The 27,611-nt window shown below is 30.1% G+C and overlaps 2 protein-coding genes across 2 annotated transcripts; both read left to right on the forward strand.

Moving 5' to 3' along the window:
* Positions 1-1,358: 1,358 nt before the first annotated feature.
* On the forward strand, positions 1,359-6,368 carry LOC124827613 (uncharacterized). The gene is made up of 10 exons (XM_088115667.1): positions 1,359-1,469; positions 1,756-2,005; positions 2,238-2,392; positions 3,050-3,737; positions 3,891-3,970; positions 4,214-4,300; positions 4,949-5,056; positions 5,661-5,711; positions 5,913-5,951; positions 6,078-6,368. The coding sequence occupies exons 1-10, from the start codon at positions 1,359-1,361 to the stop codon at positions 6,216-6,218; spliced, it is 1,710 nt and encodes a 569-aa protein (XP_087971793.1). The 3' UTR covers positions 6,219-6,368.
* Positions 6,369-23,573: 17,205 nt separating this feature from the next.
* Positions 23,574-25,131, forward strand: LOC124822481 (calmodulin-7). The gene is made up of 2 exons (XM_088116257.1): positions 23,574-23,793; positions 24,541-25,131. The coding sequence occupies exons 1-2, from the start codon at positions 23,718-23,720 to the stop codon at positions 24,912-24,914; spliced, it is 450 nt and encodes a 149-aa protein (XP_087972383.1). The 5' UTR covers positions 23,574-23,717; the 3' UTR covers positions 24,915-25,131.
* Positions 25,132-27,611: the final 2,480 nt, after the last annotated feature.

Consider the following 27,611-nt stretch of genomic DNA (forward strand, 5'->3'; position numbering starts at 1 on the left):
CAATCAAATTAACAAAATGATTGAATTTGAATAAATAATTTAAATTTAAAGAAATAATTATTTAAAAAATTAAATTGATAAAATAGTTATTTTTATTTTAAAAATATTTAAAAGATAAAATTAGAAAACAATGTGAAAAAGAAAATCTCTTATAATAATTCCAACTTACTTTTATATCCATAAACAAGTTATATACTTTCATGACTAAATTTTACTACACAATTCGTACTTTATTTTAATAAAAATGACTAAATTTTACTGCATGACTTGTTCTTTATTTTAATAAAAATTAAACAAATTGAAGTATAAAACTATCATCAAATCTTTGAAAGATATACAAATTAACATTATATTTAAGTATAATAATTAGTAAAATTGGTTTTTTTTTATAAATTTGATCAGTAGATAATTGGTAATTATATATCTTTTAGGTAAGAAACCTTAAATATATAGACTAGTGCATGTTTATTTTTTATAATAATAAAATTATTATAATTACAATTATAAAAAAAATATAATTAATTTTTAGAATTTATTATAAATAATTATTTTAATTTAAAAATAATAAATTAAAAAACAGTTAAATAAAAGGCTTAATACCAATTTTTGTCAGCTTTATTCGAAATGGTTCTAATTTTTTTGTTCAATGTTGTTCTAAAGAATGTAATTTATGTTTTAGTCCTTTTTGCAGACGACGTTTAAATCGTTAACGGTACATTGTCCAGTTGTGCAATAAGTGAATGTCATGTCATTTAACTGTTGACCTGTCTTGCCACGTGGCAGCCCCTTCCCCACCCAAAAAATTAGGATTTTTGAATGCAAGGAGCAAAGACTTCCTTACGCCTGCGCCGCCAGAGGAAAAGTGAAGCTTGCGATGATCCAATTGACCATAGTGGGTCTGTCAGAATTTCGCAGAAACGAGAGCGAACTCCTTTCTCGCGATACGGTGAGGGTTAAAGCAGCCTCGCCTCCACGAAGGTTCAATCTCCGATGTAGTCGCGATGCGAGAAGCCCACCGTTCTCAGGCAGTTTCGAGGCAATAGGACTCGCGATTGAGGGTTTCGATTTGGGCGTTTTTGTTGTGTTATCTGGTTTTTGTAAATTGGAATATATGATTTTCGTTTCAAAATTGATTTGGGAAATTCTTGGTTCTTCTCTGTTTTGCGAGTGGTTAGGGATTCTGTTCGTCCCTGTAGGTCTGGGTTTTGGGTTTTGCGAAGTGGGGGATGCAGGTTCATATTGGGAATGTTAGGGTTTCTGAACTTAGAATGAGGGTTCTTCTCTGTTGGGGATGAGGGTTCTTCTCCGTTTTTCCATGAATTTCTTTTTTTCATTTTGGGTTTATTTGATTCGCGATAATGGGTTCTGTGGTTGTTGTTGTTGGATGCACGGGTGGCGCCAATGAAGGTACTGGTAGGTGGCCATGGGTGGTGTTTTTGGGTGGTTGCTGGACGGAGAAGATGATGGAGGTACGAATATGGTGGTTGGCCGTGACCGTGATCGTGGCATCGGCGGTTAGGGTTAGGTGGTGGCTAGGGTTTCTGTGTAGGGGAAATTAGGTTTCTGGAGGTAGGAGATGATGATGACGTGTCAAGGGTGATGTATCATTTATTGCATAGCTAGACAGTACATCGTTAACGATTTAAACGTTATCTGCAAAAAGCACTAAATTGAACATAAATTACATTCTTTAGGACAACGTTAAACAGAAAAAAAATTAGGTTTAAATAGACTCAAATTGACACATCAGCGAAGGTCACGCTCAACGACCCTGGAAGTGCGCCCGGGCACGAGATTTCCGAAGCAAATGGGGCTCAGCGCCCCTGGAGGGGCACCCAGGGAGAAATTCTGACAACAAAATATGTTGATGGTTATATCATTCTTGCTTTATATGTTGATGACATGTTGATTGTAGGAGCTAATATGGCAGAAATTAACAAGTTGAAGAAACAAGTGTTAGAAAATTTTGAAATGAAGGATCTTAGCCCAAACAAACAAATTCTTGGTATGAGAATCTTCATGGATAGATCTGAAGTTATTTTGAACTTATCTCAGGAGAAATGTATAGAAAAATTGCTCAATAGATTCAATGTTGAAAATGATAAAACCATAAATACACCTTTGGGAACTCACTTAATATTTTCAAAAGGACAATCTTCTCATACAGAAAAAGAAGAATCTTACATGTCTAAAGTGTCATATGCATCTATAAACTTTACAAGGGTTCTCTGATGCAGACTTGAAAGGAGATCTGGATGGTAGAAAGAGCACAACATGTTACATTTTTACGTTGGGTGGTACAATTATTAGTTGGAAGTATAAACTTCAAGGAAGAGTCTCCTTCTCAACCATTAAAGCTGAGTATGTAGCTAGCTCAGAAGCAATGAAGGTGGTAATACGGTTGAAGAACCTTTTAATATAATTAGGGAAATATCAAGATGACCCTCCATTATTCACTGATAGTCAAAGTGCTATATATCTTGCTAAAAATCTAGTTCTTCATTCTAGATGCAAGTACATTGAATTGAAGTATTATTTTATCAGAAATCTGATAAATGATGGAGACTCGTCTTTATCAAAGATTCCACATGAAAATAATCCTGCTGATATGTTGACCAAGACTATCATAACAAAATAAGCTGAGGCTTTGTATTGCCTCAACTGGCCTTCAAGAGTAATTGATGATGAAGGCAACTACACTAAGTGATAATGTAAATCAAGCTTCAAGCACTAGTGGAAAAATACCTTTCTATAACGAAGCTATTATAACGTATAAAAATTATCCGTCATACTAGGTTGACCGGTGGCAAGATGGTAATAAAAATAGGACATATTATAACGTAGTTTTGTAAATCAGTTATAATATGAAACGCAGTGGCAAACTTGTAAATAAGTGTCAAACATATTATAACGTAGTTTTAAAAATCAGTTATAATATAAAATGCGATGGTAAACTTGTAAATAAGTTCAAAGATGTATTATAACGGAGTTTTAGAAATGAGTTATAATATCTCTTCCTCTTTAATTTTTCACATTTCCCTCTCGCTAGATTTCATTCAAGTTCGCTCTCATTCTTTTCTTCCGCTATTCGTCTCATCCCTCTCACTTGCATTTCTCGGCATCTCCGTCATCAGCCACATCATTTTCAGAACTTCAGCCACGTTGTGGAGCGTATTCCTTCGCTCGCTGTCACGCTTGGAGGTCTCATTTCATTTCCTCTCGCGCATTCGAGAGAGCACTTTCATTTCTCACATCAGAGAGCCTCACTCTCATTTCTCTCCATTTCGGTTTCCTGGCGTCTTCCTTCTCGAGAGACATCTCCTCGTCGCACGTCGTTCATCATCACGGCAAGGCTTCTTCACTCACAGAATCATCTCTATTTCCTCTATCCTTCATTTTTCACCGAATCATTCATAGAGCTAAACCCTCTGTTGGGGTTTCTTCTCCTTTTCACCATTTCCCTTCGATCCCACCGATTAAAACCTTGTTTTCACCATTAGAAACATTTTCCACCGATTCAACTTTGATTTACACCGATCAATCGGTCCAGAATAGGTTTCCTTCTTCTTCTAGGGTTTCTATCAAGTTTAATCCTTTGTTTCATGTTCTTCTTCGAGTTTTTGTCATATTTTCGCTACGTCTTCTCTTTGGAAGAAGCTTCGAGGATTCGCGTCGCACCTACAGTCATCTTCTCAGAGCTGCTCTTCCAACCGTAGTTATAGTTCACATTCTTTTCTGTAACACTTTTCCCCTCTTTACCCTGTTAATTTAATTTTCATATTTATAGAAATTTTAATAAAACATGTTTGCTTTTATTATCATATTATGTAAAGTAATGAATGCTATTTTCACTGTTTTTATCTTTGTTTTAATTTTTCCATCATTTGCAGACCCCTACTTGAACACTGATGCGGGGACAATGTCTCCTTTCGAGCATGCGGAGGTTTTCGTCTTAGATGATAGCGGAGAGGTAAGCAAATGAAAATTTTCTACAACAAGATGACAGTCATTAGATTTTTTATTTCCTTCAAAATTCAATGGAAGGTTGAGGTTGTATGTTATGTTATACTTTCCCCTGCTCTTTTCATTTTCTCATTTTACTTCATAAGTGCAAGCTAAAACTTTTTGAGTCGTAGTAAAAGAGGATATCTGCAGTTTGTTTTCCTCTGAAGTTTTAGATTGCCATTTTCATTATTTTTTTTGTTTGTGGAAGCTTGAACTTGATCTTGGGAACTACGAACGATTTTTGGACATTAAATTAACTGGCGACAATAACATCACTACTAGAAAAATGTATCAGGTGAGCCAGATGTTTCTAATTGTTTTGTTTTGGATGTTTATAGTTTGTTATTGAGATTATGAAAGAGGAGATTATGAAAGAGGAGAGGTCAAGCTCGGGCAGCCTTGGGGGAGTTTGTTGAGGTGGGGTGGCTTACTCGATCTTAGTATTTGTAAATTTTTTTGAAGTTTACCCAATTCGCATTGCTGATTGGAATTTATTTATTTATTTTTTAACCTGGGTATTTTAGTTAATCAATGCTTCATGTTAGGTATGTCCCATTGACACCCACCCTTAATGAAATGGATCTCTTCTGGTACAGAAAATGAAATGATCTTGAAATCTGGTTTTTACTTATGTTTGATTTGACTTATAAGGAGTAGAAACTTGATTTGGTTTAGGCATTAACACTTGGGTCAAATATGTATTGTTTAAGCAAAACTAGTGCAGTTGTCAAGACTTATGTAGAGCCATGTTAAGGAACTGTTTGACTAGTGATCTTATTATATATATAGTTGAAAAGAAGGTGATTGAAATTTTCAGTTACTTAAGTAAGATCTCACTTGAATCACTTTTTATTATAAATGATTTTCTTGCACACATAACACTTAAGTAAGATCTCACTTGAATCGCTTTATTATTTTTCTGAGTAAACACTTTCTTTTACAGGGTTTAGCATTATCTTCAATTGGTGAATATAAGAAAGCTGAGGATGCACATCTAAAATCACTTCAAATTGATAGAAATTTTCTTGAAGCATGGGCACACCTGACTCAGGTATCTATCAACCTTATTGTACTGATAGATTGTTGGAACATTTAGTTATTAACTTAGCTGAAAGCTTTTTCTGAAAATCCTGAGTCATCTGTGTGCATATTATTTTATGGTTTGAAATGTAATCTATTGTATCAATGGATTCTCTTTGGTCTCTAATAGTATCTTTCCTCACTTCTTTCATTCATAACATTTCTTTCCCGTATACTACTAACTCATTCTACTTGAATTAAAGTTTTCATTTAATGTCAGCCAAGTAACTTAGTTTACATTTGCATTTTTCCTTTAGTAACTTGTAGGTTTAACTCTACAAAACAGGTTTCGTCTTTCATGCCTTTTAATGGTGGCTTTTCTGTTTGATGACTTTGTTACTAACCCTGTTCTGAATGTGTGATGGTAGTTGATCAGGATCTATCAGTGTGTGATTTATAAAATTATCTATTAACTATGGGACAGAGTTTTTGGCCTTTCATTTTATGTTATAGGAAAAGCTTTTTTTTAAATTATTTTGGCTGCTAGATTTAATATTATATTTCGATATCCATTCAATTATTCTAAATTAAGATATAACTTTTCTTAAATTTACAATGACTTTTCTTTCATGCAGGGGATATTGAGTCCATGCCTTTTATTGAAGCACTGCTGGAACCGTATTTATGTAGTTTAATTTGTTAATTTCATGGTTTTGATGGTTTTCTTTTTTTCTTTTTTCTTTTAAAATTGAATTTCATACTTTTGCATTTTAAGTGGTTTAAGTTCATGCAATATCCTAAACCTTTTGCTTTGAATTTATCCTAAAGTGTTTGGATATAAAATATATTGCAACCCTCTGACGATTGATTAAAATATATTGCTGCAGGATCCTGAGGCATATAAAGTTGCATGGAATCTTTTAAAGGTATTCCTACTATTTAGACTAAACATATTTATTCCATTTTCAGATCTTTAATATTGATATATATGTTAAAATCTCATATAGTGATATATTATTTATTGGTTTTCTGTAATTGGACTTATTTTGCAGGGCGTTGATGGTGTTCTAGTTCCAAGAGGTTTTGGTGATGGAGGAATGCAAGGGAAAATTCTTGCGACTAAGTATGCCCAAGAACATAGTGTTCCATTTCTGGGCATTTGTTTGGGGATGCAAATTGTTGTCAATGAGTAGAGATTTGTTCATGGGTAGACGATGTGAATCAACTACTACTGAATCATTTAACACAAGTGTATATGAATCATTTAAATATGTATAATATAAATGATGTATTAAATATTACACTATTTAATGTTTGAAATGAATTTTATTTTGTTAGTTTCATTAAATATTTTTATTTGAAGCTATATTAACTATAAATTGATGGAATAAGATGATAATACAAGTATATTATTATAATTTTTAAATGTAATAATTAATTTTTTTTTTTAAAAAAAAACATATATTATAACGTACTAAACCATGTACGTCATGATACGTTGATCACATATTATAACGTACAAAAATATATACGTAATAATAAATCACATATTATAACGTACAAAAATTTCTACGTCATGTTACCTTCCACTTATTATAACGGACAAACGAAAATTTGTCATAATAAACTACGCATATTATGACGGATTTTAGAAACTACGTTATAATATGTTCAACATATTATAACGTAAATTTCTGCTACGTTATAAAATGCGCAGATTTACTATATCGCCCAGAACTATGTCCCCAGTAACTCCGTTAAATTTTTGTCTCCTTTATTTCTTTCTTTCCTTTTTTTTTTCTTGTTCCTAACATATATATATGTGTGTGTGTTTGTTTGTGTGTGTGTGTGTGTGTTTGTGTGTGTGTGTATTATATCTACTACAGGTTTTTTACAATGACGAATCATTGGCTACGAACATTTTTGAAGAAATTTGCAATGAATGAACAAGATATTTCATGTGGCATAAATATTAGTACTCATTCTCTTTAGCATAATGTTTTATTTGGACATTTAAAGTGTGTTATTGTAGTTGATGAGAAGTCTTGATGTTTAAGTAAAACTTTAGGATTTATTACATCAAAACATCAAATATTGTCATTCTCAACAATATGGAATCTATGTAAATTTGATTACAACATGATATGGTGTTGTAGCTAGCAACATTTTGTTCTTTAAAAAAAACAGTATATATCACATGAATTAAGTTACAAATGTGTGGTATATTACATCGATTCTTAACTTAACTAATGTGATATGTTTTATTTTTCAAAAGAGTAAGGACATATTATATCAGTTCTTAGAGACAACTGATGTAATATGATTTGTTCAACACTAATTAATATTTCAATTCTAAATTGGTTATGGTTACAACTGATGTGATATGATCTTGTTTTATACCGTTGATCAACCGATGTGATATATGTCAAACTTATTATGTCGTTTGAGACAACATTAATTTTGAAACTAATATAATATGTCATAAATAACTTATGTAATATGTCATTTTTTAATTAGTGTTTTTAAATTTATGAAACTAAAAACTTATTAAACCTTAAAAGCATTTTAGTGAGACTCAATCTTGTTTAAAATTTTTCTATATGTAATTCTTACAAAAATTAGTGACACAGTAAGTAAGCAATTACTTGAGAAAATTTTTTTAATACAAATTTTATGAAGCATAAATGACAATTAAGAAGGAATGTATCATATTTAAATATTTAATTTGCAATCTTAGAAGAAATTTAATGAGACTCATAAACTTATTAAAATTTATTCATGTTTTAGTATGTGTGCATATTTGATAAAACACATTGGAGTGTCTTTGAGGATTCATATGATAAAATTAAGCAATATGTTTAAGATGAAATTTTGTTAAAATGTAAAAGCTAGAACTAGAAGTTTATTCAATAAACTAGGTTTTGTGCACCCACTTGTAGTGTGTCAAGTGTCAATTTTACGAGATACATTTCATACCAAGAGCAAAATCACATATTAAGTAGGGATTATTCTATTGTATATCTCTAACAAATATAATATAATGTGGAACTTGAAATAATAGTATATTAAATCCAAGTTGTTAATTAGGGAGGACTAATCTTTCACAGATTCTTTTGCTAATTAGTTTTATAATAATATATTTATCAATATATTTGAATTTATTAGATTTTATACGTTGAATTTTTTAAAAAAATATACACGATAATATAACTGTAAAAATTAATTTATTAAATTAACCAATAATAACAAATTTATAAATGCATTACCTATTAAAAATAATATATTTATGTTGTTAATTATTAATAATAAATATTATTTAACTTAATAATAAATTTATAAAAGCATTACCTATTAATAGTAATATATTTATATTATTAATTATTAATAATAAACATAACTATTATTTAATTTAATAATAATAAATTTAATTTAGTATAAAATAAATATCATTTTTATTATACTAAATTATTAATTTTTTTAATTTCTTAGTTTATTAACTTTCTTTTACATATTAATTATATATATCTTTAATTTTTTTTCTTTTAAAAAAATATTAGAATTCCGGAAATTCGAACTTCATGGGACCAAATCCTTACAAGTTTCAAAATGGATTATGGATAAAAATAACACTTAGCTTCTAATTTTTTTAACAAGGTTTTTTAAATAATTCATGAAAAATACTCTTTAAAAAGAAAAATGTGACGTCCCAAAATATATAGAAAAAACATACATATAATAAAGACGTCATCATGCATAATATAGGAAAGCAGTCAAGAGTAATTAAGGATTACAGTCATCTCAAAGTAATTTCAGAAATTAAACTTCAACTCCAAAGAGATCTAAACTGTAAACTTAAAGGGAAATAGTATTTCAAAATACAGACAATAATCGATAACATCCTAAGGAGACTAGGCAGCAGCATTGTCCTCAACTTCCAAGGTCGTCTCCAAAAGAACCTCCTCGTCATCTGCTGTCACCCAAGTGAATGATCATCGAAAAAGAAACATACACAAGCAACACAAACAAGCAAGGGTGAGCTAGATATAAAAAGCATGTTATTCAACCTCACACGACATGCAAAAGTCACTCAAACATGGTAAAATGACATCACAAGACTTGTTACTTTATAAACTGACTCGTCCGGACTAGAATGATTGCCGAGCTATGGCGGGTTATGCACTCGTGGTGGCCTCTACTGCTTTGCAACTCCACCCTACCATACTCACGAGGTTAGTCCGTTCCGCGCCCTGGAGCATACTGGAAGCCTCCAAGACTAGGACCTCCTGCTACTACTCACCACATGATTCAATTCTCTCTACTTGAGAATGATTGATCATATTAGTTTCAGGAAAACCCCCAAGACTGAGCTGCTATGCAATCATTCTACACATACTTGAATCTCAACAAGAGAATTCACTGTGGATCACAACATGAGGCACCACCATTAACCCCCTGTGAGGTCCATGGAATTACGTCCATCAAACATACCTTGAAAATCACATACTTTCACTTTTACATTGCATACAAACATAGATATAATACTAATTATACTTCAAAAGACCACAAACAACTTAATAAGTCATCAAAAATCACATGAAACCATTCCATGTACATTAACAGACAATAACAGTCCAAGAAGACCCACTAAACAACACAAAAACCCCCTTAAACTCATACTTAGACCAGGAAAATAACTTTGAAACTATCACCAACAGTTCCGAAAAGGCCCAAAACCCCTAAAACGACCTAAAGAACGTCCAAAAATGATATCCGAAACCCCGAAAACCACCCAAAACTGTCTTGGATGATTTTCCGACGACAATAATCGATTATCATATGTGATAATCGATTATTTGCGAGAGCTTTGAAGAGGATACAACTCTCTGACTAAAATAATCGATTATTAAGTGAGATAATCGATTATTCTTATCAGTTTTTGACAACAACGTGATTTTTCTAGTTTTGGTGCATCTTAGACATATCCAAATGAACAAATTAAAATCTGTAACACTAATATTGATATGAAACATGTTTATAGATGAAAGTAAAGTATTGCATTGGTCATTTCGATAGGAATTAGATGTACTAAACCAACTCAATTTCTACTCCAAAACATCTAACTCAATAACTAGAGGACCCCAAACCCAATTCTAACACTTTGTACCTATTCTGACCAATTTGGTGACTCAAACAAGTCACAATCCACTTGCTAAGACTGCCCAATAGCCCAATTATACCCAGAACCCCTAACTCTCAAATTCACTCCCTCACTTCCTCCAAAAGGACCTAAAACACTATCGAATCACCAAGTTTTCTACCTAGCTAAAGTTACAACAGATTTCACACTCCAAATCACTTCTAACATGATCCAATACAGTAGTTAAGTTCATCAAACTCACTATAAAACAATCAATCACAGTTCCATCAATTACACCATTCAATTCAAACCATCCTATATACTTCAAATCCAAAGTACCATACAAAACCGTACAACAGTCCAAAATTCAACATGCATTCATTTACAAAGTAGATTCAAGAAATAATTCAAAGAAAAATAATTAGCTCCCCTTACCTTCTTCTTTTGGGTTGCTCAATACAACTCACAGTAGATGCCCTAACAGTACCCTCCACACAGAGCGGAACTTGACAGAACCTACAGATCACCAAATTGGTGATAGAACATAGCTCTTAGAGCTCGAATAGGAAAAACGTACAAGGCACGTGAACCCAACAAAGTTGCATGCCCTAGGTTCTAGAATAGTGAAAGAGAAGGGGAAAAGGGAACTTACCGGTCGGAACAGGAAATTGTTTGGTTCAAAATGAAGCTCTTGCCACCGCGATCGTTTAGGTACCTTCAAATTAAAATTTAAACGGTTCAGTGTTTGGATCTTTTAGAGAGAAGGCAAAGCAATTATTTAGGAAAAAAGGTTTCAGTTTAGAGAGAGAAAGGGAAAGAGCTCAGGAAAGTGAAAAAGAACTCTGAGGAGCCCTTCCTAAGGTTAAGCTGGCCTTAGGCTGATGGGCTTGGCTGCCCCACATAAGGCCTAGTGGCCCCATATTCATTTACAAGCCCTTACATTCTCCCCAACAATTTGAAATTTTCGTCCCCGAAAATTAGACTTACCAGAGAATAGGTGGGATAGGATTCCTTCATCTTGTCCTCTAGCTTCCAGGTAGAGTCGCCTGTTCTAGCATCCCAAACTACCTTGACGAGTCTGACAGTCTTCCCCTTGGGTTGTTTGGTTTGGCTTTCCTCAACTCTAACTGGCTGCACCTCCACAGACAAGTCTTCCCTAACTTGAACATCTTCAGCCTCCAATACGTGTGAAGGGTCCGGCACATACTTTCTAAGTTGAGAAACGTGAAATACTGGATGGAGATTTGCAAGTTGAGGCGGCATGGCTATCTCATAGGCGACCGATCTTATACGCCTCAGAATCTGATAAGGACCAAGGTACTTAGGAGATAATTTCCTAGCACGAATGACTTTTCCTACACTAGTAGTATGAGTCACTCGGAGAACACATGATCCCCAACTGCGAACTCTAACGGTTTCCGCCTCTGATTAGCATATGATTTCTGTCGGCTCTGAGACGCCTTCATTCTTTCTTGAATCAACTTCACTTTATCCGTAGTTTGTTGTACAAGTTCTGGCTCGGTCAGCACTGCCTCTCCATCCTGGAACCAACAAAGGGGTGTTCTACAGCGCCTCCCATACAAAGCTTCAAATAGATTATGGATAAAAATAACACTTAGCGTCTAATTTTTTAACAAGGTTTTTTAAATAAGTCATGAAAAATACTCTTTAAAAAGAAAAATAATTATATTATAAGGAAAAGAAAAATAAGCATATCTTATGATATGTTTGGTAAATTATTTTGAAAATTAAATTGCTTAAATTATTAAAAGAATGTTAATACAATATACAAAAATGTAGGTGTCATCTTACTAACATTAATATTAATAATATAATAAAAATGTGATTTTGTGTCTTAGAAGTATTAAATAATAAACTATTATGTCATAATATATTATCCCTAAATATCTTAGATATATAATAAAAATTATTATATTATTATATTAAAAGATATTATCTTCATATATATATATATATATATATATATATATATATATATCTTAAAAGTAGAACAATATACTAAAGAATATTCACTAGAAGTTTGAACACTATTGACAATAGTCAATTTTTAAGATAAGAAAAAATATTTTCTTTCATGCGGAACAAGTTAATAATCTCACTTAAAATGAAATTTGAATATCAATGTATAATGCATGCATGCATCACTAATAAATTAGTAAATGTTAGATGATAGATTATAGGCTTAATTACCTACTTAGTCTCCATGTTCAGAGGTAATTTGCTGTTTAGTACCCGGTTTTAAAAATGTAAGCATTTGATACCTATATTTTGAAATTTGTATCAATTGAATCCTACCCACTTAACGCCGTTATAAATCTAACGTTTTTTCTGACTGTGTATGTGATTTGTGGACGAGCGGTTATGGACGAGCGTTCGCTTCGTTGGACGAGCGTCCTCTTCTGCCTGACTGGGCGTTCGCTTCGCTGGACGAGCGTCCTCTTCGCTGGACGAGCGTCCTCGTCGCTCGTCCACAAACGCTCGTCCACAAATCACATACACAGTCAGAAAAACGTTAGATTTATAACGGCGTTAAGTGGGTAGGATTCAATTGATACAAATTTCAAAACATAGGTATCAAATGCCTACATTTTTAAAACCGGGTACTAAACAGCAAATTACCTCCGAACATGGGGACTAAGTAGGTAATTAAGCCTAGATTATATTAGACAATACCATATAGAAATGTTGAGATCTCGTATGTTATTTAAAATGACTAATGTTTCATTCCGGAGTATGGTAGCTTGTAATTGGTCTGTTTCAAATATACGGATTAATAAAATAATGATACATATGTTGTCAAAAACTTGTTAAAATATCATGATTTATATATAATAATATTATATAAGATGATAGATAAATTTTTTATATTGATATAGAAATCAGACTTCACGATAAAAAAAAATTATATGAATTTTGAAAAAATATTATCTTTCGCATGTGTATATGTATTCACAATTTTATCCCAGAGAATCTTGCAATTAAACTAATCCTGAACCATAAACAAACTTTCTTTATATTTTCAGAACTAACTAATATTTAAAATTCTTATGTTTAAATAGTAAACGATATTTGAAAAATATAAATTAAATGTAAGATATGAAATTAACATTTCTTTACACATGGTTCTTTTAATTAAGGCTTGGTTTGATTTTAGATTATTTCTTAGAGTTTAATGTGATATATATAGTATAAAAATGTATTTTCAGTCAATTTTTACTACTATTAATTTATGATAAAAGATTATAAGTAAATTTAGAAGGTTAGAAGTTCATAAAACATGATTTTTAAGAAAGTGATCGAGATTTCTTTTTCTTAGGTTCATGCTAATTATACGAATATTAATATTGTTATCATGATGTATTATTACAAAATTAGACTTCCATTGTTATCATGATGTATTATTATAAAATTATCATTAAACGTTTATAATTATACGAATAATAATAAATATAAAATATGTAGTTTAATAATATTTTTCTTTTTCTTCATTTTCTAGATTAAAATGATAATTTTCAGTTGAAATGGTTGTTTTTCTCCCAAAAATATTTTAATTTAGTATTATTTTAGAAAAAAAAAAACTGATGATATTTTTTAGTTTTTTTTATCTAAAACAATTTTAACAGAAAATTTCACGAATTTAAAATTGTGTTTTAATAAACAAAGTAATACTATTTTTTAGTTTAGAATAACTAATTTTAATTATTAATTAACTATATGTATAAATGATATAAAACTTCAAAACTAAACTTTATTTAGATAAATATAAAATAATTGTGAAAAAAAAGGCAAAAATGAAAAATGTTGATTGTGTACAATTTTCTTTTTTGTTCTCTTTTAAGCCATTCCTTATTTCTAATGTCTTTATAGAGTGACAGGATTGGAAAATAATAGTTTCATATTGAAATTGAAGTAACAAATAAACTTTCGGTTTGAGATTGAAAATAAAATAACTTTCAGTTCGTATGTGGTATTGTTTAGAAATGTTATTAAAAACTAAATTATTCTCTTAAAATTCTTTGTCAAAGAGATTTGCAATTTGTCATATATAAACTAATTATTCTTTTAAAATTCTTTATTAAAACATATGATCAAATTCTAATATATACATATAATATTGGTGGATAATAGGTATAAAATAAAACAATTTATCCCATATATATATATATATATATATATATATATATATATATATATATATATATATATATATATATATATATATATATATATATATATATATATATATGTGTGTGTGAGTTTGTTAACGCGCGTATGTCTGTTTTTCAGTTGGTACATTTTAGTAGACAAAAATACTTTTATATATAATCGATTCTAACTTTTAATGTTAAGTAAAGAGTTGAGTCATTGACATATTCACCTTCAGGCAAGGTTAATTCAAGATCTCTTCAATTTCACGGATGTTATGTTTGAAAATTAGAAAACTCATTATAAAATCATTTTTCGTAAGAAATTGTTTAACAACGAGTGTTTCTTATTTTTTTAGGTCAATTATCAATTCCTTTATGCTTATGAAAATTGGATAAAATTAGATAAGACAAAAATTATAAAATGAAAACTCATTATAAAATTATTTTTTGTAAGATTGTTTAACAACCAATGTTTCTGATTTTTTTTCAGTTGGGCTATCATAGGATGACAAAGAAAATGTTGGAGAGATATGAAAAGAGAAAGGGTTGAGAGGAATGAAGGAGGTGAGTAAGGGTTTGAGTTTTTTTTTATTTAGTTTTGAGAATGAAAATTATTAAAATACCATCAACCTTAAAAGTTAGAATCCATGATATATAATGGTATTTTTGTCTATTAAAACCCAATATTGTTAAAATGTAACAAATGAAAAAGAGACCTACTTTAGCAAACCACACACACATATATATTAATTTGTTGGTGATAAATTCCTTAAATTTAATTATTGATTTATAAAAGACTTAACACCACAAGTCTTACATTAGTTTATTAATTATAATCAAACAAATTCAGTTGGAATCTACCAAAACAAATGTAATTTAGTGAAAAATATAAATTTATTTTATTAAAAAAAGTTTATGTAATATCTGATTTATATGATGTTATAAACTATCAATATTTATATTATTTGGTAAAATATATAATTTAGTCATTTATATTTATTTAAAAATTTTAAAATAAAATTTTCGGTAATTTATATTATTTTATTACCTAAAATATTAGTAACATTATATATATATATATATATATATATATATATATATATATATATATATATATATTTAAAAAACTACATATTTAAAAATATTCAACTCAAAATACTAGAAAAAAATACAGTTTTAAAAAATAATGTGTTGACTAATGAATAAAGTGGTTTGCATTATATTTTTCAATTTAATTCTACTATTAGCTAGCTTGGAGTTCTATTGACAAATTATTCGAAACTTGCCGCAATAAATTTCCCCCATTTAAATTGAAAATGAAATTTGTTAAAACATTTTAAACCACAAAAAAGTACTTTTTTTAAGTGATTTAAAATGTAAAAGAATATGAGATGATAATCATAGAATAAAATAAAAGATATACAATATATCTTAAAAATAAACTCTCTCTCATGTAAAGTCCAAAAATTAAGTATCCATATTACTATAAACTTAATAGAGGGTATGCACAATGTATAATGTAATTTAAAGTACAAATTTTACGTACACAAAATAACTAATATATACAAATATATAAAAAAACAGTTTAAAAAATTATTTATTGTGCTTCAAATGTTGCTATACATTGCATACGTTTCTTTATCTTCCTGTATAGTCCAATTATAATATTTCATTAGATAAACAATAAATATAAGAATAAATGATTGAAAATAAAATTGTAATATAAGATAGAGATATATCAAAGAAAAAATTTTATTAACAACTCATAAAAAACTTCCCTTTTAACTTTTCACCACCTCATAGGTAAGTTTGTGTAACTAAGATCATCAATAAATAAAAATCAATATTCATTTTGCATTTTTATAAACATTCATATTCACTCACTTAAAGAGACTTGAAGAAAAACAAATTATTTTTAGCTTGAGTAAAAATAGGTTCATGCGAGAATTTTGGGCGAAAAATGGAATTAAGTTTGTGTGTTTAAGCAAAAAATTATTCGCTTAAGAAAAATAGAGCTAAAAATAAGGTTAGTTTTTAACTTTATTTTCACTTTTGCAAAAAACTATTAGAAAAAATAGCACCAAGAGAAAAAAATAGTTTTAAAAATAATTACAAAAGCACTTTATTAATGCAACTTCTAAATAATTCAAACATTAAGTCACACCATGTTTTGTTTAAACATAATCATTTATTAACTCCAAATCAACCTCAATCCCTTAACTCAAAGTATGCATATTTATATTAATATCAAATTCATAATTTATCTTTAAAAAAGTTATAAAAGTTTACTCCACTTATCTAAATTATATTCAAAATTCTACCTAAGAAAACTGATGATGGTTGGAAAGCATGAACCCATGAGCAAGCAGCAAAAACAAGAGAGGTTTTCCATGCACATTACCAACATCATCTGCACCTCCTTTCCTTTTTTTATCTACAACTCTATCCTTCTCAGAAAGAATATCTTACTTTAAAAAAGCTGACCCATTTAATGATTAAATTGAAGCAACAACCCTACACCCCTTTCTAAATGAGTTCAGCCTTGTCGCATTTCAGATTATTTTGTAAACCCTACACCCCTTCCTCCCTTCCTCCTCCTTGCCTTTCCTTGTCGCATTTCAGATTATTTTGTAAACCCTACATCCCTTCCTCCCTTCCTCCTCCTTGCCTTTCCTTATCGCATTTCATTTCAAGCTCACATTTTTTTTCCTCTCGCACTCCTCTCCTCCTCCCTCATCACCAACTCCATTTGTTTTTAAGTTCTTCTGGTGCAATAGTGTAGATTTTCTTCTTCTCAGAGAGTTAACTTCAAGAGCAAATTTTCTTAAGGTCATTGTATGATGCATTGAGTGTGATAAAATTTGTGCTTGTTTCGTTTTTATCTCTCTGTTTCGTATTTGATCTCTTTGATCTGATTCGTTTTTATGGAAAGAAATTGGGGCCTTAACTGCACTTGGAATTGCAGATCAGGCACCGCCGCACATGGAACTGCATGGAACTGCGACCGCCGCACATGGAAGTGCGGTTGGGAGGGATGAGAACCGCACTTGGAGTGCGGTTGGGAGGGATGAGAACCGCACTTGAAGTGCGGTTGGGAGGGATGAGAACCGCACTTGGAGCTGCCGGGTCACGCAGTTGGACCTGCGGTTGGCGTTAGACACTTTTGCGTGCAAGTGCACTTAGAGCTACGACACTTGGAGCTGCGGTTTACGGTGGCCGCACTTGGAACTGCGGTTTACGGTGGCCGCACTTGGAACTGCGGTTTACGGTGGCCGCACTTGGAACTGCGGTTTACGGTGGCCGCACTTGGAACTGCGGTTTACGGTGGCCGCACTTGGAGCTGCGGTTTACGGTGGCCGCACTTGGAGCTGCGGTTTACGGTGGCCGCACTTGGAGCTGCGGTTTACGGTGGCCGCACTTGGAACTGCGGTTTACGGTGGCCGCACTTGGAACTGCGGTTTACGGTGGCCGCACTTGGAGCTGCGGTTTACGGTGGCCGCACTTGGAGCTGCGGTTTACGGTGGCCGCACTTGGAACTGCGGTTTACGGTGGCCGCACTTGAAGCTGCGCTGCTTGTGTTTTTAGGGTTTCTTTTATTACTTTATTTTCTTTTATTATATTTAATTAAATTATTTAAAAATTTATAAATTGTATTTCCTTATATTATTTATTATTTAGTATTTTTTATATTTATTTATATATTAAATTTGTTTAAAAAATATATGTATGAAATATTATGTTAGTATATTTAATTTATTTTGGTTAATATTTTATATAGTTTTTTGTTAATATTTTATATTTATATATTTTGTAAATTTTATTTTTATGTTATATTTTATGATTAAATAATATTGAATATGTTTTTGGAATATCTTTTTATTTTTTGATTTGTTTGTTATTTTATTTTAAAGTAAAAAAATAAGAAGAGGGAAGGGGTGCATGTAGGGCAACAAAATGAGATTTAGAGTTGTGGTGGTTACGAAATTATTAACTCATCATTAATTTTTATTTGATTTTAATAAAGGATTTAATAAATGAAGGGAAAATGTGTAAAATGGGAGGTACAGGAAGAAAGTGGAGAGGTGTAGGGAGCATTGCTCCAAAAACAAAAGTAACTTCAAATACTGCCCGAAATTTCATGAAGGCTAATGATTTGGATGGTGAAGTGAAGTTCTTAATGGAGGGGATCTAGCTCAGACAACCTTCCATCTGTGGAAGAAAGCTATAGAGGGGTAAAGGAAGAAGCAAGTGCGGAGGTGACTCTCAGGATAAAGGGCTGGAAGCAATTCATCAACATATCATGAGAATTTTCAAAAGTGATTTTACAAGGGTGAGGGGTGTTGAATTTATAGTGATTTCAACACCCATTTTCGAGCTAACTACACAATTGATCATCGTGCTAAATTCTCATATCAGGTGCCACATATTTGACCATATGAAACAACTGCTAGCTACACCAGAAACACGTGCTCTCATATGTTGTGCACATTACCGCTGAGTGCTAGACATGAGGTGTTGGGCGCTGACAGGTTAGAGTATTAATGTGCTTTCCAATCTTCATGAGCTTGGACTGATTGAGTAGTTGCCAATTAAAATGGGAAATAACTACTTAGGTTCTTTGGATGACTCTTCTAAGTCCTTATGAAGCCTTCTTGCCATTCTTTTGGGCGTTGAAAAATTGGTGGACTTAGACCCAAGTCATTATCCCCTCCCTCTTGAAAAAGATTTGTTCTCAAATTTGAGGGTTCGTCTTTATTATGAAAATGTATAAAATTATTATAGAAGAGGTTTCTCATAGCCTTGAGATACCATTTTGAAATGACTTTATTTTTGTTGGGCTCCACGTGAATTTCTCTTGAATCACATGTCATTGTGCAATAAACATCAAATATATCTTTAATTAATTTCGTTTTTTATCTATGAGTAGAAAAAAATATGTTTAGAAGAAGACTTTCTTATTATATTGTAATTTTTTCTTTTGATGAATTTAACAAACCTTACTTCATAAAAAAAATTAGTTTTTGTCTTGAATTAATTTAACCTTAAGGATAACAATAATTTAATTTGAAAGTTTCCATATGTTGAAAAATTTAATAAAAGTTAAAATATAAAATGATAATTGGAGAAAAATTGAAGGATTGAAAACCCTTCAAAATTTAGAACTTGAGTACAAAATGGTTATAATTCGATTGAACCATCCATCTTATGGTACTCATCTTACCACTGTTGAATAAACATAACATGTGGTTGAACCTTTAAGATATAAGGATATTAGCTTTAAGGATAGACATTGAAGATTTGGGTTGATGAATAAAAAGAAAAAAGAAAAAAAAATTGAAACTTTCATAACTTCAATCACATCAAGATTTACTAGGGTCATTAACTTTAGTCCCATATGAGTCATATTCTTTGTCAGTATCTTCTCTGCCTCAACCATATCAAACGAGAATCACAAGCATGCTTATGATATGTCCATCTATTTTAGAATGCAGTAATAACTTACAACAAAAAATTCATTAAAATTACGTACATACATCTTATTTTATTCTGTTTCAGGATTGGTTAAATATTATATCTAATGAATAATTAGAATTTAATTAAGCTAGTTTAGATCTTGTATCATTCCAAAAATTTCACTGAAATTTTATCACATATGGAGACAACTCATGATGAATTGTTTGTATGATAAAACTAATTTAATGTTTTTTTACTTGTAAAATTTGATATGTTTGAGCTTTGTAGCATCTATTGTATAAACAAGAATGAAAAAACAAAGTAATTTCATATGTAACTTATTATTAGACCAATTAAATGGTATATTAATACAATAAAAAACTTTCAATACCATAAACAAAATAAACTAGATATTATAGAATCAAACTTTAAATGCTATTAGTTGATGGTTGATGGTTTATATTATAGTGTTTACACAACACCCACAGGTACACACAGCCGCCACAGGTACACACACCCACACTCTTACCCACACACAGTAATATAATAATTACTCACTAGTACAAAAATCAAATATAACATCGAATATTTTGAGTTTTTAACGACGAATTCGCGAACGAAATCATATTAGTAAACGTTAAATTGACGTAATTCGACGTTAACTTAGCGTCAGATTTTTTCAATATATGACGTTAATCAATTTTTTTTTTGTTTTTTTTAATTAATTATGATACTTTTTTACAACTCTACGATACCAGAAAAGCAAAAAAACAACAAATATCAGTTTTTGGTATTTTATAAAGCATGAACAACGTATAACAACAAACAAATTCAATCAAACAATAACAAACAAGTTTAACCAAACAACAACAAGAAACAAGTTCAACCAAACAACAACAAGAAACAAGTTCAACAAAAAAAACAACAAATAAGTTCAACAAATAAGTTCTTTAGTACTATAATCAATATTTTTTTATTAATTTAATATTTAATGCATATTATTAATTACACACTAATTTATGTTTTAAATGTATATTAACAATTAGTGATACAAAATAATATTAATAATATTAAATCGCATTACTTTAAACTTATTACTAAATATAATATTTTGATTAATTATTCCTATAAATTCATATAATATATAATTTTTATTTTTTTATTTAGTTTTTTAAAATATAATATATTTAATGAAATTAAAAAAAATAATTTAAAATATTTTTCTTAAATACTAAAAAAATGTTAAGAAAATTATTAATTCAATAGATATATTTAGTAATAATAATCATAATCTTACATTAAATATTAATGATAATTAATTATGCTACTTTAAATGAAATCATTCAACATTAATTATCATTAAAAAAATGCTATTAATTATTAGTAAATAGATTAATTATTATTTAAATTAAATGGATTAATTGTTAATTATTTATATTAAAATAAACATAATTAAAACATTATTATTTTAAACAATATTAAAAAATTGTATGAAATCCAATTTTAACATAAAATAATATATTATAAGATTGATAAACAAAACATATTATCTTAAACATATATTAATACAATTATAAAAAATTCATAATAATAAAATATATCTAATGCAATTAAGGAGCTCATATCAATAAAGTGATTATGGTAAAAGAAGTAAACAAACAAACCAGAAACATAAAAAGAAATAGAGTAAGCTAATGTACAAAAGAGTTTTCATAAAACAAATATAGATATATTATCATACACCACTCATTTATAAAAACAACCATATCACATATAAAGACTCATACTAGACTCAGTTATCCAGATACTTGTATTAATATCAAACTCAATTATCTGAATACATGTATTGATATCAGACTCTAGTGAATTATGCATTTGTGATAGTCTCTCTACAAAGCAATTGTCATTGGGGTTTCACCCTACCACACACAAGATTAGTCGATTAATATCTTTGGCCAAGGTAAAACTCTCATACCAAGACCTCCTACATCTCTTACCACATATCTTACCATTCTCTACTTTAGATTGGATGATTATTAGAGCGACATGATAATTCACAATACTTAATCTATATATCAATACATATACTAAAAAAATGCCACCATAGAATCTCCCTACGAGATCCCTGGAATTACGCCAAACACATATCATGAACATCACAATTTCATACACCATTATTTGCATGTATATTTATCTATAAATCTATCAATGATTCTCATATGAACATCATAAACCAACTATCATTTATACATCATATACTCTTACATTAAACATACTAGAAGAGTACGTATAAACTATTATCGAACTTTGTTAATTTCCTTTAGTGAGAACATCTACACGCTTAGCGAGTAGTGCTTGAAGGCCCACTTGCCCAAGGACCAGATAGACCGCCTAGTGAAATTATCACTTGAACTCATAAACTTAAATTTTCCAAAAGTCTTCCAACGAGACTTGTCTCGCCCACCTACTGTCAAGTCAGTGAGTTCTCTAACTTTAGCTTCGCTTAACAAGTATATTCTCGCCCAACGACTTCCAAGTCAGTAGCTCTTTGATTTTAACTTCGTCTAATGAGAATATATCATCGCTCAACTATAACCAAGTTAGAAGTTCACTAACTTTGGTTTTGTCCAACAAGTATATTCTTGTCCAACGAGTCTGCATAATTCTACAAAACATAATTATGCAAATTTATGTCATTCTATCTTTGTAAATTTATGTCATTCTAGCTCTGTAAATTTATGTCATTCTAGCTCTGTAAATTTATGTCATTCCAGCTTTGCAAATCCAATTCAATAGCAAATACATATGCCAAAACATACCAAATTTGAATTATACAACCTTCACTAACTTAAATAATCTCATATACAATCCAATTAGAAAACATTCTCAAATTTCATCATGCACTCCATCCATGTAATTTTAAAACCTAACCACAATTCAAACAATCATACTCATAATACAAATCAATCATTTAGTCAATTCAATCATAAAATTATACATTTCAATGTATCTATAACTTAAAAACAGTGCAATTAGCTTTCTTGACCCACAACTCACAAGACTCTAACTAGTGAAACTCTTCCCTACTTATAGGATATATACTCTATTTGTTCCAAGTATGAGTCTAAGTTCCACATTAGATAAAAATGAGAAACTAGAGGAATAATGATGCAAACTTATTAATTTATTGTCTTAAGATTTTGTGTAGAGAGTGGTGCCAATTCCTTATGTGTTTAGATTCACTTCCATGATAAACCTAACAAGAAAGTCTTCGTGACAAATGATTCATTCGAAGAACAATCTTACCATCTTGATTCTTCAAATCAGACAAACAGAGAAAAGTCAAAAAACTTTAAAAGAATATTTATAGAAAAATAATATATTTAAAATAATGAAACTCATTTATAAAAGAAATACTTATATTAAAAAAAATTCACTATTTTTAAACTCATCACTCTTATAATCTCTGTTTTTTTTCTAAGTCTTCACCCATTAGATACCAAATTTACAATACCAACATTTTATAAGTTATCTTAATGAGATTTTTATTTAGTTTAGTGTGGATTCTTTTATTTAGATTTATTTTGAAAAAGTAAAATCTTCGTTCTGACGCGTGAACCTTAATAATATATATTTTTCGAAAAAAAAAACTGTTGGACAATGAGTCATATTTGACTTACTTATTAATTTTGAAATGGGCCATGGAATAAAATAGGAGAACAGTTGGATGGAAAATAAGTTGTTATAGAAAAAAACGGAAACAAGTCAATTTTATTTACGGTAAAGAAAAAAAGATAAAACGGGAGGTTTTGTCGGAATAAGATTCAAACGCTGTTTTCTGCAGTTTCTTCGTTTCTCTCTCTCTTTCTTCAGAAAAAAAGGCAGAAAAAAAAAACATTCAAAGAAAGAAAGAGCAATTCATTCCAATTACAATGGCAGATCAACTCACCGATGATCAGATCTCCGAGTTCAAGGAAGCCTTCAGCTTGTTCGATAAGGATGGCGATGGTAACTTCCCACCAATCACTTCTCTTTCTTTTTCAATTTTTTTGTGGGTTTTCGATTCGTTATCCTAATTACTTTATTCTACAGAGAAAAATTAAATGAAACAATTTATTAATTTTTTCCCCTTTCTTTTTGGTTTTGCTTCCCAAAATGAATACCTCAGATATATCATGGTTGCAATCGGAAAGAACTCCACCCATGTTTATGATTCTTATTTTATGAAAACATGAGTCCGTTTCTTAGTATTTTATTTACCTTCGTTATGGTAAATTTTATTGATTTTTCAAACTTTAACATGTACTTTTTAATTTGTTATTTATAACAATCCTTTCATTTTCCAATGTTTAACCATATTTTAATTACAGGATATTTTAAGAACAAAATAACTTCCAAAATATTGGATGAACTTGCAAGAATTGTTTTAGCTTGATTAGTGTTCTGTAGTTTAAACCTGGGTTATATAGTTTATTGCCTCCAGTAGAAGAATTACAGAACAAAATTATTTATTTATTTATTTTATTTCTTTCAATTTTTCTTTGAAATCCTAGGGGAAGGGATCTGAAAAGTCCAAATAAAAAAGATAATTGGAAAGACATTTAAGTTTTATGCAGATTGCAGAAGGATTTAAAACCTTGTTGTCATTGTGTATGTGGCATCCATCCCTTTGAGCATGATTAAGATTTGCAAGCATGAGTTAAATTGGGAGTTTACCTTTTGGTGATTTTTACATGGTATTTGATGTTGTTTCAGGTTGCATCACAACAAAGGAGCTTGGAACTGTCATGCGTTCTTTGGGTCAGAATCCCACTGAGGCAGAGCTCCAAGACATGATCAACGAAGTAGATGCTGATGGCAATGGCACCATTGACTTCCCTGAGTTCTTGAATCTCATGGCCAGAAAGATGAAGGACACTGACTCTGAAGAGGAGCTGAAAGAGGCGTTCCGAGTGTTCGACAAGGACCAGAATGGGTTCATTTCTGCTGCTGAGCTCCGCCACGTGATGACCAACCTTGGGGAGAAGCTCACTGACGAAGAGGTTGATGAGATGATTCGAGAGGCTGACGTTGATGGTGATGGCCAAATAAATTATGAGGAGTTTGTTAAGGTCATGATGGCCAAGTGATGGTACACCATCTCCACTAAATTCTGAATTGAATTGATGAAAAATCTGAATTATGACTGTGCTATATAGAACATCTAGTCCTTGTCTACCTGTCATTTCTGTCTTCTTTCTAAATTTTTATATGATGCTTTTTGAATTCAATCTTAACGACGTTTAGTGGAAATCACTGCTGCTAATGGTAATTGTGTTGCAATGGTGTCTTTTGATGTTTATTTAACTCTGGTTTCTAGTCATTGTCTAAGACAAGGTAAGTAAAATAACTTTGAAATTACTGCAATCTAGACTAAAACATGGTTGATATCCTCGCACAAATATTTGTTTCATTGCATTGGAACATACAACCTTTGGAACTCTAGGTTTTTGTTAATTCCAGGTTGTAATTCTGATTTTACCATGTTTCCTTGGTTTTTCTGACTCAACTCGCTTAAGCAGGAGTAATATGATAAGACTTATTCCTTATTTTCATTGATGACTCTCCTATGAGCATGTTATAGTTGCATTGTTTTAGTAGGCTCTAATCCATACTCCATCAACTCTTATCTGTGCTTGCTTTCCACCCTTTTAGCATTCATAGCAAAAGTAGTTTCCCCATTTTTGGTTTGTCTTATGCAGTTGAGTACAACATTGTAGGTTTTGATGTTCTATGTCAGTCCTTCCTGGCATAGAGAAGACTCATGAAATGATAATATATACCAACAAACAAAGATCCCCTTTCCAATGTAACTTCCAGTTAGACCCTATTAATATATACATTATCTTTTCTACCATCATCTGAATGCACATCTCCGATGAACTCCATGCTTTTATTCTTGTGCATATTCAAACTCAAATCAGCATATGATTAGATATAAGACGCACTGCTACCCGATTTAAATTTCAACTTCATTCTCCATGCCTATATTAACAGGTGAAATATTACCATTACTTGTAACCATATCGGATGACTTCATTAACAACATTTAGTTCCTCAGAGACCATTGTCATCTGATCATTTACCAAGTCGAAATGAATTTTTTTTTATCTGGGTCAACAAAAATTATCTCTTTAAGCTATTCACACAAACAGAAGTTAAAGTTAATTTATTATAGTGCCAGACGTAAATTTTTAATCAAGGACGGTCCAAATGATTACCCCTAACACGTAATTAACCAAAGAAAATTAATATGACATGATATATATATATATATATATATATATATATATATATATATATATATGATTATCTGTCTCACACTTAGGTTTGGTTGTGCTTTAATGTTTTTAAATATTGATTTTCCTATAAAATTTTCAAACTTTAATATGTAGATAGAATTGAGAAAAAATAAGACAAAGGGATTTTTATCGTAAAGTTAAAAACAGAAAACTATAGCAACTTCATATTGAGATTCAATTCCATAGTAGAACTTTATTCAATCCACCATGATATGATTAAAGAACTAATATTGTTATATATCTTTTCATTAAGTAAACAATTGTTAAATATTGAATTCACTAAAATAGTAATTCATTTTAGTTTTTTCAATGTTTTTTTCACTTATTTCATCGTCTCTAAACGAAAAAAACTAATAGCACATTTTTTTTTTCTGTCGTATACAATATAATAAAAACATAAAATGAACAATTCATTATTTACTTAAACCTTCAAAATTCATTATTGAAATTATAAGAAAATCCATCCCAAAAATATTTAAAAGAATTTAAGAAGATATTATCAAATTTAAAAAGATTAGATAGTTACTATATATTGATATTTTATGATATAATTAAATAAAGTAATTGTTTAAAAATATCAAAACAAATATATAAAGATATATTTGTTTCAAATTATCTTTTATTAAAAGTATTATTGCATTATCAAAGGTTTTTCAGTTGAAAAAATAGAAAAAATCGCACAAGAAATTTTTTTGTTGACTTTTCTCATTTCTCGCTTTTTTATATTCTTGTATTCTTAGCTTGACTTAATTGAGACTTTGATTATTTTACAATTTTGGCTTAATTTTGGAGGTGTTATGAAACTTTGATCAATTTATTTCTATATTTTCATAAGTTTATCTTTAGTTGAGTTGCACTAACACACTTCAGAATATGCAAACAACATTTTTGTAATTAAAATGTTATTTTTAACATATTTATGTAACTTATATTTAGTAACCTTAATTATAAAAAATCTTAATTAAAAAAATATTTTAAGCATAACAGCCAATTAAGAAACCAAGATTAAAGACTAAATGATGGCATAAATTTCACTCATTAGGAATATATAGTTATTGTTGATTCTTAAGAAAATATTGTGACTAATGTGAACAAATGAGTGGTAAACTATGGGAATAGTGCAAACAAAAATTTGTTTATCCTCTATACTAGTTTTGGGGATGGAGAAGAACAAATGTATCTTGGTGATTTTAACACAAAATAAATTATAAGAAAATAGACAAATTATTTAAAACTCACATATGGAAATATTACAACTTTAAGTAATGTGATACATACATCCTCAATTAGAATTAATTAAATTTTTATAGAATTCACAGGAAAGGTTAGGGAAAAAGTGTTATTTGAATCTAACAAGATTGTTATGACAAAAAAGATAAACTTATTTAGAGGAAAAGAACACTGTGATCAATGTTTATTTATTTGTACTCAATCTTTCTAAAGTTGTTAATGAATCTACATTTGAATAATTTGCTTACATTATTG

Source organism: Vigna umbellata, chromosome 5, assembly GCF_029865625.1.
Source record: "Vigna umbellata cultivar VRB3 chromosome 5, Vumbellata_1.0, whole genome shotgun sequence".
Classification (NCBI taxonomy): domain Eukaryota; kingdom Viridiplantae; phylum Streptophyta; class Magnoliopsida; order Fabales; family Fabaceae; genus Vigna; species Vigna umbellata.

Coding starts and splice junctions, on each gene's coding strand:
- LOC124827613 (XM_088115667.1), top strand. CDS start 1,359: ATGGGTTCTGTGGTTGTTGTTGTTGGATGCACGGGTGGCGCCAATGAA. Junction 1,470..1,755: donor GGACGGAGAAGATGATGGAG/GTACGAATATGG, acceptor ACATCAGCGAAG/GTCACGCTCAACGACCCTGG. Junction 4,301..4,948: donor CTACTAGAAAAATGTATCAG/GTGAGCCAGATG, acceptor TTTCTTTTACAG/GGTTTAGCATTATCTTCAAT.
- LOC124822481 (XM_088116257.1), top strand. CDS start 23,718: ATGGCAGATCAACTCACCGATGATCAGATCTCCGAGTTCAAGGAAGCC. Junction 23,794..24,540: donor GTTCGATAAGGATGGCGATG/GTAACTTCCCAC, acceptor ATGTTGTTTCAG/GTTGCATCACAACAAAGGAG.